Below are 12,349 nucleotides of genomic sequence, written 5' to 3' on the forward strand. Positions count from 1 at the left end.
TTTACTTGAATAATTGCCGCATTTTATAAGCATATAACTGGTCCGTACTTGAGTCATTCACAACTTCGGATGGGAGCTTTGGAAAAGCCAAAAGTGGTGGCGAGAGCTTTCTGAATTGAGTAACTAGCCAATAAGATACACTTCCATGTAGTTTTTTTCCAATTGGGTGTGACCAAGGTGCTTGCGATTCGAAAACATGCCGCTGAACAAAATTCACTTACGGACATTGAAAGTCATAGCAGTTCCAACCAATTGAACTGCGGTCCTATTCGTTTATTCTGTGTCCCAAAGTTCAACTTGGAACCAAATGCATACCACGAGTTGGTTGATATTGAACCTTATCAACTACTTCCTCCGGCGATTGAGCACTTAACTGATGCAGAGTTGGAAGAATGCCGCGAGAAGCCTCGGATTTTGTTCCATCCATGCCACAATCGAACAATGGAACGACATGTAAAGCTCGTAACAGAAGGATCAGCGCAAGTTTTGGGATTTGAAAGACGAGATGGCCTCATTCGCCAAAAAATTAAGTCTTGTAAACTGATTAAAAAATTTGACACAATAGTGCATAATCAATAAGTCGTTAAATGTGAGTGTTTCGTTATGATGTTTTGAACCGATTTTAAAAGGACTGTGTTGTGAATATATTTGTATTATGGGCCCAATATTCACTATTGTCAGTGTGTTATATTTCTTTAAAAAAAACTGATGACAGATCACAATTCGTCCGAATAAATGCTGAATTTCAACAAAAATGTGCGTATATCAGTTTTTTGGCTATAACTCATTTTGTGTTCACAATAGAGAAAACTTTCTTCTTAAGACAGATAGAAACATGTTTCCGCAGATTTTGAGCTATATATCATGACTCTACGATCAGCGGTTGCCGAGATGAGCCATTTTACCCCCCCCCCCCACACACACACGCGCAGAAATTGGGGGGTTGCCGGCTGGAAAATGGGGGGAATACCCTGAAGTCACTTTTTATCGAAGTTTCAGGTCATGTGTCATGATTGAGGAAGCCCTTTTTTCGAGTTGAAAAAAAAAGTCATTTTCACTCCACATTTTACGATTACGAAGCTAAATTTTTTAGACAGAATAGAGATGAGCTGGAGTCATATACACACAAGCAAGTGAAAATTAAATATAAACGTAATTAATTGCCCGATTCACAGTATATGTAGAATGTACAACATACACGTAGTAATAGGCTCTGCATGAGCATTATTCATGATAAAGATTGCATCGCATAATTCTAATGCCATGGCACATGAAAATATATACTGGCTAGTCATGTAAGAGAATCATGTATTTTCGAATATATCTCCATTGAAAGGTGCATATGATTATAGCTGTAGGTAAACACACTTGCTAATGATTACTTTACAATGCAATTGGATTGCAACAGACATCTTCTTTCAAACATGAAGTAGAAATTCTAATAAATATCACAAATACATTCTAGTATAGGACTTGATCAAGACGAAATAGGAGATGTCAGTACAAAAAAGAAACAAGTCAAGTACAGACAGGCTTCAAACTATAAAAATATCTAGGCAAACCAATTCATGCCTATTCGGTATTCTTCATAACTAGGAAAGTAATATTTGAGAAGCGATTTTGATAACAGATTCCTTCAACAAAATTGATAGAACAACCCTATAGCGTTTAGTTGGATGCATAAATTCTGCTATACTTTGTGTAAGACATGTCAAGGCAACTAATCAGCGAAAGTACTTTATAAACAGGCATTGATCGTTAAATGTAATGTAGAGGTAGGAAATTTTACTTTGAGTAGGCCTAGAAACGCTCACTATTTTGGTGAGATTTGCGAATTTCAAGGTTAACTAAAACTATTGAAAGTGTAAATAAAAATGTCTGTGTCGTGAATCACACTGCCAATAGGTTCAATATTCTATTACAATTACCGATGACAACATACATGCTTGATAAGCCAAGAGGTTATGATGATAGTATAAAAAATGACGGAAATCTACTAAAAACCTACTTTCATGGGGCAGAAAAAATATCTGAAGAAAAAACGATGGTGGTAGTAAAAGTGGTGGTAATATGAAAACAAAACCCCTTCCGTATGGAGAGTGAGAAAACTGAACATAAAAAGTTAAGCAGAACTATTTGCGTACTGACCACCTTGACTAATCAACCGACTAATTGGCAAAGATCTCACCACTAGTATGGAGTTTCTAAACACGCATGGCTACACATCAGTGTTGGGATGACTCGAGTCCCCTTTTTCGTATGACTTGACTTGACTCGAGTCACTTTGCTATCAGAAATGTGGATTGACTCGTGACTCGTAGCAAAATTCACGAGTCAATTTCAAGTCATCAAGTAATCGATTTCGATAAAAATCACTGTATCTTGCATATGTTCGGATTGTTCGCAAAACGCTGATGTAACCCGTCTGAGCGACCAATCATTCAATGATCGTGCTTTCTACTGAGCCTCCATTTTTCTCTCACTACTAAATTAACCGCAAACGAAGTCATCGAAGCTTGCAGCTTACGTTGTCGTAAACTAGTATAGTAAAGTAATTTAATAGCAACATGTCCATTCATGTTAGGGTTACCATACGTCCTCTTTTAAGAGGATTTGTCCTCTTTTTTGACTTTTTTGAAAGTGTCTTCGGAGGACGCCCTTTTGTCCTCTTTTTTGAAAATTTAGGTCAGATTTAGAGCACATTGCGAGTGATATGCTGTACATTAGCCCAGAAGTGACGCTCCGGCGGGTGTTCCGGAGTGAAAAACGGTGATTTTAGCTCTGGGCGGAAAGATGACCTTTTTTTTTTAGTCATCCACCAAGCAATGCCGAAAGAAAAACGGTATTTTGAGCTCTGAGCGGAAAAGATGACTTTTTTTTATTTTTAGTCAACCGACCACAAAGTGGGAAAAATTCACCGGTTTTTGAGAATTCTTCTCCGGTTTTGCAAGTCTCAAATTTTGGAAAAAGTGTCCTCTTTTTGGATTTCCAAAATATGGTAAGCCTAATTTCTGTTCTCTGTTCTTACCTCAACCAAACCACTCGTGTTATTGAAATTGAATTCGAATATAGTTTATATAGTCCTGAACCATTGGCGCAGGCTGGAATTGTATCATATCATTTTGTAAATGGGTAATGTATTGCATCTGATCAATTCGTTTCTCAATTCTCTATTTTGACTGGCAACAATAAACTGGGGCTATGCAATTACTACTTACTACATAGTTTAGCAGTTCTACGCATATGTGACCGATACAGCGCCTTCTTGCGTGTATATTTAACTCTATATTCGTCCATCGGTTCTAAATCAATGAACACTCAATCTGTATGTCAGAAAGCTAGCAAAATGCAATCGCGTAATCATGCCTCATACTTCGACACGATAACTTGACTTGAATTGTGACCTGACTCGTACTAGTTGGGTGTGGCGTCGCTTCTGTTAGTTGTACCTACGTTAACTCTGTATTATTGCCATGTTGTATTCAGATACACTAGCTTACTTTTATGTTAATAAAAGCCTAGGAACCGATCGTATTGAGTTCTATCGAAGGGTACAACATGACTTGACTTGACTCGAGTCACCTCCAAAAATCGAGTGAATTGACTTGACTCGAGTCACCTTCGAAAATCGATTGACTTGACTTGACTCGAGTCAAAATGTGCAATGACTCGAAATGACTTGTGACTCGAAGGTTGTGACTTGATCCCAACACTGCTATACATTCGATATTGTAAATCACACCATCAAAAGTATGCATTATGTAACTGGGCGGATTTCTTCAAATATTCGTTATGCGACGCGAACAGCTTCAGTTTATGGTTCACTTCGACCCAGGACACGGCTCTGGTTTCCCCTTCTCGCGGCTGAAAGAACAAAACTTCTGCTGTCCCGAGAAAAGAAATGACCGAGAAATGAAACGCTTACGGAGAACACGACGTTACTGAAGGCGTCGCCGATTTCATCATGGAAATTGCAGGCCACCGTTTCGACCCAGGCGTTGTCTGTGTTACGATGGTCGTCGCAGTATCCTCGGTACAGCTGAAATTAGAATTGCACTGGATCAGGTGGATATGAGATATATACAGGCTAATATTTTGTTTGTTATGACTATCGCATAGTTACAGTTGACTTCATTTTCTATCATTATATCGCTTCATCATACTTTTCCAGATTGGCTTTCATTTGCATATCTTTTTATATGATGCTTTTTGGACGCTTACCCCTTGATAAGTAGCACACTAAAAGTATACTGCAACGAATACAATCCTGAAAGCAATATCCAAGTTTAGTAGCTAACAGTATTCTAAATATTCACAAATGAGACTTCGGTTCTCAGTAACAGACGTGTCTTTTACTTGACAATGGCGGTAGGAAGAATCGAGTATCAAGGGGATTTGATTACCAGTTAAATAATGAGCCTCAAGTCTAGTTTTCAAGCATTACTCATTATGACGACAGCGACATAGGGAAGAATGAAATAAGTACTTTTCATTTGACCACATATCCAATACCGCAAGTTCAGCATTATCATAGATACTTTCGTATGTGTTTTCAAGTGTCGTTTCTGTGAACATGAGTAGTCCATTACCCATAGTGTTTCAAACAACCATTCGTTTTAACTGCAACACTACACATAGTAATAGAGAGACCATTCATTCTTGCATTCGTGTGCCTTGGAGTAGACTTTTATCAGAATACGCCAAACAAGTTTGTTCAAACAGAAAGAGTTCATGTACCATAAAAATAGTACATTGAGCTCACGCCATCTGTTCGCCTCGATTATTCAAAATTTCATACCGGTGACGTCATATTTGGTGTTGATAAGGTTGTTGGTATATAATCTTCTTATCAAGTATCTACTAGTTGCTGACGATTACGTCTGACGAGTGCCGGAAGAAAATATTCAGGGTTATTTCGATTATAATATATTATTCAATTCTATGCAGAGGTGGTCAGTAACGAAGTACTACTTTTTGAAGTACATGAAGTAGATTTTGCCTACTTGCACTACTTGGTAAATAGTTATGATTTTAGACTACTTCTACTTGACAGTTTTCAGTTTTTTAGGCAAACATAGGCGTTAAATACCCACTTATTTACTTACATTTAAACTGCCACTCCTACTTCTACTTAAGTAGAAATTCCGGCGTTACTTCTGCTTCTACTTAAATAGTGACGGTGACTACTTTGACCACCTCCGGTAATATGTATGAAACCAGAATATGTATCATTTTGCATGGTACACACTTTTATAATTAAAAGTGTTACCGATCCATATTAACACACCAACTCAAAGTTCTGCAGCATCCCATAAATTCATTTCAGTTGAATAGTATATTCAAATTGAAATGAACCCGAATATTTTCGGCTGACACTCGTCAGGGGTAATCGTCAGCAACTAGTAGAGAATTGGAAAGAACATTTTATATCAACAATCGTATCACAAAATATGACGTCACCAGCATGAAAGAGAGAGCGTTCAATATACTATTTTCAGGTGGTACACGAAATCCTTTTGTTGATAGAGTTTGGGTTGGTGTATTTTGATAAAAGTCGACTCCAAGGCACACAGATGGAAATGTGAACGGCCCCTCCCAACGACGCGAAATCTGTCATCATGATAATTATTCGCACAAAATTCATTTCAAGTTTACCTCAAGCCCGCCGGATTTAAAGAGTATTTCGATATTCTGCCGCTCAACCACGTCAACCCCCTCAAGGTCGAGGGCTTCCTCACCAAATTCTCGTTTCAAAGTCTGCGATACAGGCTCGCCGGGTCCGACCATGCCCTGTGGTGAATTCACAGTGGTATACGAAAACAGCTTAGATAAGGTTCGAGAAATACAAGCGAGTCGCAATCGTATTGTGAAAATGCAATCGTATTGTGCTCCATTATATATGAATTAGAATGAGAAATTAAAGGTCTTACTTTTGATGGTCCCACACGGTGCTCGACCAGCTACAACGGTCATTAGCCTGACTAGTTTATAGGAATATAGGTCGGCCGCACTAGAGGTGGTCGTTAACGAGGTTCTCCTACTTTATCGAAGTGTTCAGGTAAGGAAAACCTACAAAGAGTGGGTACGACTTGAGACTACTTCTACATTTTTCAGTTTTTTTAAGCAACACTAGGTCTAGGAATACTTACTTTTCTAATTATTTATATATCACTATTCCTTTGCTCTGACTTGAGTACCAGGACTACTATTGCGGTCCAAGGAACGTTACACTATGGCAGGTCACACATAGGTTCGGAAGTGTTCAAATCATAATAATAATCAAATCACAACCTTCTTTGGATCTCTTAAGTCTTTAATAAGTTATGATAATACGTTACGAATATGGAAAACTGGAACCAAAGTACAAATACAAATACACAATCTAACCCAGCGTTGTAATGACTCGACTCGAGTCGAAATTTTGACTCAAGTCAACTTCTGTATTGACTCGACTTGTAATACTCGAGTCGTTACGCATGACTCGTACCAAGTCATATGACTCGACAAATTCTATAATCTTATTCAAGTCCCATACATCAGGACCGATAATTGAGAAATAGGTGAGAAAAATTATATTAATGGATCCTTGGACTCGGACTCGGCGCGTTGGTTCCTGAAGTGGACTAGGACTTCAATTGATAGTGAATTAAAAATGACTCGACTTGACCTGAGTCAAAGCTGTAAAAGTCAAATTGACTTGTGACTCGGCAACGTTTGATTTGTTACAACCCTGATATAACCCTAACTGAACTGATTAACACAACAACTTCCACGGCACCAATCACAGGACTAATCGAGTGATTAGATACCATTTGATAAAATGAATGAATATTTTAATCAGCTCCTAAATTATAGATCTCAAGCGCTTTTCACCATCTTACTGCATAGATTAGGTTAAGGTCGGATATGAAGTCAATGCTAACTAAAAGATATTGGTTTCCATAGATACTATGTCTTTAACAACTACCTTGACCACCTCTAGGCCACAGACAGATGGAACCACACAATACTCACACCAGGAATGGCCCACTCCCCGGTATCTTCTCTCCGAATTGCCACAAATTCCAAGACCGGCTTATCGTCAATTTTCATAATGTCCCCGGTCGCGTTTCGTTTCCACCGGGTAACGACTGTGTCGGCTGCGTGGTTAGGGCCGTACCTTCCCAGCAACCCACGTCCCTGAATGCCACTTCTACCCATCGGATTTCTGAAATAGAAATGATTAAGATTGACACGTTCATAACATACGTATTTGCAAACTGCTTGAAAGCATCTTGTATGATAAGTAGAAGCATGAGCAGAGATTGCCGTAGTACAAACATTGTAAACACATGACACAATCAATGCCAGCATGGAGTGAAGCTGATGATCCCCTGTCTATATTCTTGTAGTTTTTCCGAAATCAATTCCTGACTATACCGAGCGAGATTATGTAATGGTTGTGCGTCCGGCTTCTCGATCGGTAGGTCGTGGATTCGATCCCCGGCCGGGTCAGACCAAAGACTCGAGAACTGGTATCCGCGGCTATCCTGCTAGGCGCTCAGCAATCACGGATAGCATGGAGGAGAAAAAAAACGGGGGTGCAGACTAGATGACCTTGCTATAAAGGCCGGATCGCATCTCCGTCATCAAAGCATCTCGATGGTGCAGGCGGAAAATAATACCATATCTCTCTCTCTGGTCCAAGCCCAACCCAGAAATGGTCACTTCTGACCCTGCCCAAGTCTGAATCATTTGCAAGTAAGTAAGTGCAAGTATGTGGGTATGCAAGTATAGATCGCCGTTGGACACATCTTATCGGCTATCACCACCAAGCGTATTACCTCGGTATGCCATCAATAACCAAGTAAGTTGCAGTGTGACTTTTCCTCAGAACCTTTTCCGTCTGATCGAATATATTGTAGGGTAGTTCCGGCCTCGATTCTACGTCGTATTTTTCCAGATCTTCATCTGCCCATGGTGGGTGCGCTGCGACGGTCGGGTGGGTGTAAACAGGTGGGTTGTAGTCCTTCCATTCAACCTGCAAAAGGGTTGGAAAGTAGAATATTACTGCGCTGCACATATCCGGGTTATGAAAAAAATCTTTAGTTTCCAATCTGAAGAATTCCTCCCGATGTAGATACTGTTGCAAAAATTGCTACATATATATATTTAACAATGGCATTGGGGAATAAACCTGGTCCCAAGTCATCACAAGTGCTTGAAGTAGGTTTACCATATTTTGAGTTCAGGAAAAGAGAACGCATGTTAAAATTACAAAAGTAATATTAGCAGATGAGAAAACGGGTAGCCTAATCTGGAAAAAAGGTCATTTTTCAACTCAAATTCCAAAAGGCCCGCTCTAATGTGAAATCAGTTATGTCTAATTTTTTAGTCAACCTTGCCGTCGCAATCCAGATTTCGCGTCATTTATGGCGCTTTTTGGTCGTCTCTGGCTGGCTGTCAGAGCTCTAAAGGAGAACGAATTGCCAAATGAAGGACATTTGGGTGTCCCCGGAAGACATTTTCGATTTCTCGAAAAAGGAGGACAAATCCTCCTCAAGGAAAACGTATGGTATCCCTAGCTTAAAGTGCACAGCATTGCTATTTCCAAGACGTGCAGAGTGCAAATTATGAAGAAATACTTTGAAACGTTGATTTTGACAAGGTATCGCATACTCTCAGTAGTAAATCGGAGGTACGCTGCTTTTGAATCTGCAAGATGCATAGTATCGACTAACGGAAAATAACCGGCAACGCAAGAAATAGATGCAATCTTCGAAAATATTCAATTTCTGCTCAAATGATACAGTCGAGCTATTTCACACAGTTATTCTGACATGACAATTTTATTCGTAAAACTGATGCAAAGGTATGCCAAAACTACATTCTACTCTTCAAAATGAAAACAGTACAGAGTAAGTATCTTTGCCTAAAAAACTGTTCATGGATGAGAGTTTGATATCTGAAAAGATAACCACTTGTGCAAGCAGTACAAGTAGGTATTTCGTTACTGACCACCTCTGCATAAACAGGCCTATCACAACCCAATATACTTCAGCACCCACTCACCCTGGGATGTGATTCCAACCATCTCTATAGGTAAGTAAGAAGCACTGGCACTGGCATACAGTCATGTAGTACACAGCCTCTAACAACGACACAATATTGGTTACTAAGACAAAATGATGTCATAATTTACTATCATTTTACCCTCAAGTGCCTATATAGTTATCAGAAATATACCAACAAAACCATTACCTTCCAAGACACTTTATCATCTGGTACCACGACTTTCTTCTGGTCTGAGTCCGGGTAGAAAGCACATCTTGCTTTTACGTGAACAGGTACTGTTTAATGAGAAATTATCAATAAAATTCCAAGCTAAATTTGTTACATTTGTAAGGGTAAGCTAGATTTGTGAACATCTGTGATATTTGTAAGCGTACGCGGTATTTGTCAATGTTTGCTACATTTGTAGACAATTATTATTAGTGATATACATTTATTTTTTAGACTGAGCATGATTAATTTTGATCTTTCCAATTATTTGCATTGGCTAGAGACATTCTGGGGCTAGTTCATTTCTTATTCAGTCAGATTCACGTAGTGCTTTTCAATATGCGGAATCAACGTTGATGACTACAGACAGGCCTTCAGGTTCAATGGCAAAATCTTCCGGGCTTGGGATAACCCGATATTGAAAAGGGGCATCAAAAGATCTAAATGTAAGTTGGAATGGAACCAAATTTGGTGTGTAGGCTTAAATTACGTAACCTAACAATTTTATCTAGTAGCCAGTATGATTTGAGAATTAAAGTCATTTTTGAAGAGCCTTAGGCAACAGAAGGAGAAAAGCCTTGCATAATTTACTTATCCAGAAAAGTGTAAACTCCGGCAATGTGCTGCAATATTGACCTGGGGATGAATTTCGGTAATGAATCGCAATTTTGAAACCCACACTTTCCCTACATATCTCATACATGTCAAATTCATTGTAATTGGCACGGTGGATTAGTGATTGCTATGACGATAATAACATTTTAAAAAATAGACTACTCACATTCATCACGGACTATGTTTCTTGATTTTGGCGTCCCTGGTGTGGTAGGAGCTGTTGGTGCAGTAGAAATAGGGTATGTATAAAAGTACCATTGAAACAATCGACAAAGGTGGCTGGGCTGTCATTTGAGTAAATCTCAAATCACGGATGTACATCAACTGACCGACACCTCACTTGAGTAATAAACTGTGACTTCAATTATTTCAGCGACATAATTTTGACAAGTGACACATAAAAGGGTTTGAATGATAGAAATAAAGAATTTTTGAGTGACACATTAGCCTATTTGATTTATCTAACCCTTGTTTGAACATTATTTTTCTGGCACTGTGCCAGTTTTCTGCCACATCGATTTTAATGTTTATGCGACAAGTGATAAAAAGGTACCTTACCAAATGTAGCATTTAATTCCTAAATCACTATGCTTTTCCATTGTCATGTAATGTTGCCCGCCTCTCCTGCATTGAATGCAGGGTTGTAACCAAGTCACAAGACAATCTCAATTTAGTTTTGACTTGAGTCATTTTCAATTCACCACCGAGTCAAGTCCGAGTCCAAGTCATCGAGCAGAGGGTCGAGTACGAGTCATTGTATTATGACTCGAGTCCGTGTCCAAGTCATTGGATTGACTGCTCAGTTTCCAGCTAAAGTCTTGTTAAACCCACTTTTTAAAACTCTGTTTGGTGATATCGGATGGTTCGCATTTATAATATACAAATTTTCCTCACTTTTAGCAGTTTCTGGTCTCATTTTCAGGTACCAGTACCAATAGACGAAATGTCAATAGGGTCGTTACTTTCCTACTCTTCGAAATTACAATGAAATGTCGGTCTTGCCCGTCTGAGTATCGAGTCATATGACTTGGTTCGAGTCATGCGCAATGACTCGAGTCCAAGTCGAGACAATACACATATTGACTCGAGTCGAGTCATTTCCGAGTTTCAAGAAAATGACTCGAGTCAAGTCGAGTCATCAAAAAATCGTGACTCGAGTCATTACAGCCCTGATTAAATGTATTGAATTTCGGTTTCTGTAGATTTCGGATTAGTTCTAGCAGATCCATTGTCATCACTTATTATGAATGCTTCTTGATTAGCACTATTGCAATCTTAGGTGTTTTGCTTATGTACAATAAGCAGACTAAGGGATTGATAAGGGATTGATATAACCACAACCTTGTCACTGAAATCACCATCATGGCCATTATCACTCAACTAATATCAAGTGAAGTACACTACACTGAACAGCAATAATCCTAATACCTTTTGTTGTGCTTTTTTTCGGAGTGCCGCTTATCATCCGCTCAAGCTGGTTGAATCTTCTCTTTATAAGTTTGTTCATCTGGTTGTGCGACGATACACGTTTACGGGCCTCTAGATCCATTCTAGAAGAGTAGAAGAATTATTACTATGACCACGAGCTTCCCGTTTTCACGATTAATTTCAAGACAAATAACTTCACAGGAATATGGAGAATGGTTGCTATGCTCGCTCAGTAGACATTCAATTTTCAAATTGAAGTTCACAGAAAAGGAGAGAATGTGTATGGTAAAAACAGTGGTGATATGTGCCATGGATGGAACATGTCCTGAAATTTACTGGGTGTACCTGATAGAAGTATCTCATGAAGCTGATCTAAATAGAGAGTCTTTTACATGAGCGAAAACAGTATTGGACTTCAAGTTTTTACATGGTCGATGAATATCTTATCCCAAGGTGCTAATAGAATAAAGCGATGTTTCCAAACACAGTCAGGGAATATATTTCTCAGAATCTGAGTAAATAGACAACCAACATTTGAAATCGTGATGACCGCAGAAATTGTTCTGAATTGCAACAAACATCCTAAGACAGTACCGGAAGTTAATCTTCTTTAATTGCTGATCCACTTTGTTTCCGTCGTCTTGACGTTTCTCCCGAACAAATTCGTTTGCGTGCCAGTGTTCCCATTGACTCAAAACTCTCCATCTCTCACTGTCCAGGGATGTTTCTTGATAATAAACGTAGTTGAGATCAGGAGCCAAATTATAATTCTACGAGCAAGGCCGGGCAAATCTCTGAGTTCAATGACTTAATTCCAAATTTGAGTGACCTTGTACATAAAAAAAAATATTTAAATTATTTGATCGGCAATAAAAGATGATACGACGCTTCTTTCAAAGAACATACCGCATATGTTAATAGAAAAAAACGAAAATAAATCAGCTACACATCTTGTGTCTCATATAACAAAAATTGCAACTACAGCTTAATTTGCTTTGCCAATCTTGACACAAACTGCTGGGTTTCCATCACGGTTGGTCAGTAA

The 12,349-nt window shown here is 38.9% G+C and overlaps 1 protein-coding gene across 2 annotated transcripts in view; it reads right to left on the reverse strand.

Moving 5' to 3' along the window:
• Nucleotides 1-3,715: 3,715 nt before the first annotated feature.
• The window catches only part of LOC145437220 (transient receptor potential cation channel subfamily M member-like 2), a 37,792-nt gene continuing 29,158 nt past the window's right edge, over nt 3,716-12,349 (reverse strand). For both annotated transcript variants that reach the window (XM_080314416.1, XM_080314415.1), the window contains exons 24-32: nt 11,899-12,031; nt 11,305-11,426; nt 10,043-10,093; nt 9,241-9,329; nt 7,824-8,020; nt 7,015-7,207; nt 5,656-5,790; nt 3,926-4,039; nt 3,716-3,864 (exon numbers count right to left, since the gene is read on the reverse strand). In XM_080314416.1, coding sequence (XP_080170542.1) covers nt 3,745-3,864; nt 3,926-4,039; nt 5,656-5,790; nt 7,015-7,207; nt 7,824-8,020; nt 9,241-9,329; nt 10,043-10,093; nt 11,305-11,426; nt 11,899-12,031 — 1,154 coding nt within the window. In that variant the 3' untranslated portion in view covers nt 3,716-3,744. The remainder of the gene's footprint in view (nt 3,865-3,925; nt 4,040-5,655; nt 5,791-7,014; nt 7,208-7,823; nt 8,021-9,240; nt 9,330-10,042; nt 10,094-11,304; nt 11,427-11,898; nt 12,032-12,349) is intronic.

This window comes from Botryllus schlosseri, chromosome 4 (genome assembly GCF_051294905.1).
Source record: "Botryllus schlosseri isolate E-star chromosome 4, Bs_hap1, whole genome shotgun sequence".
Taxonomy (NCBI): Eukaryota; Metazoa; Chordata; class Ascidiacea; order Stolidobranchia; family Styelidae; genus Botryllus; species Botryllus schlosseri.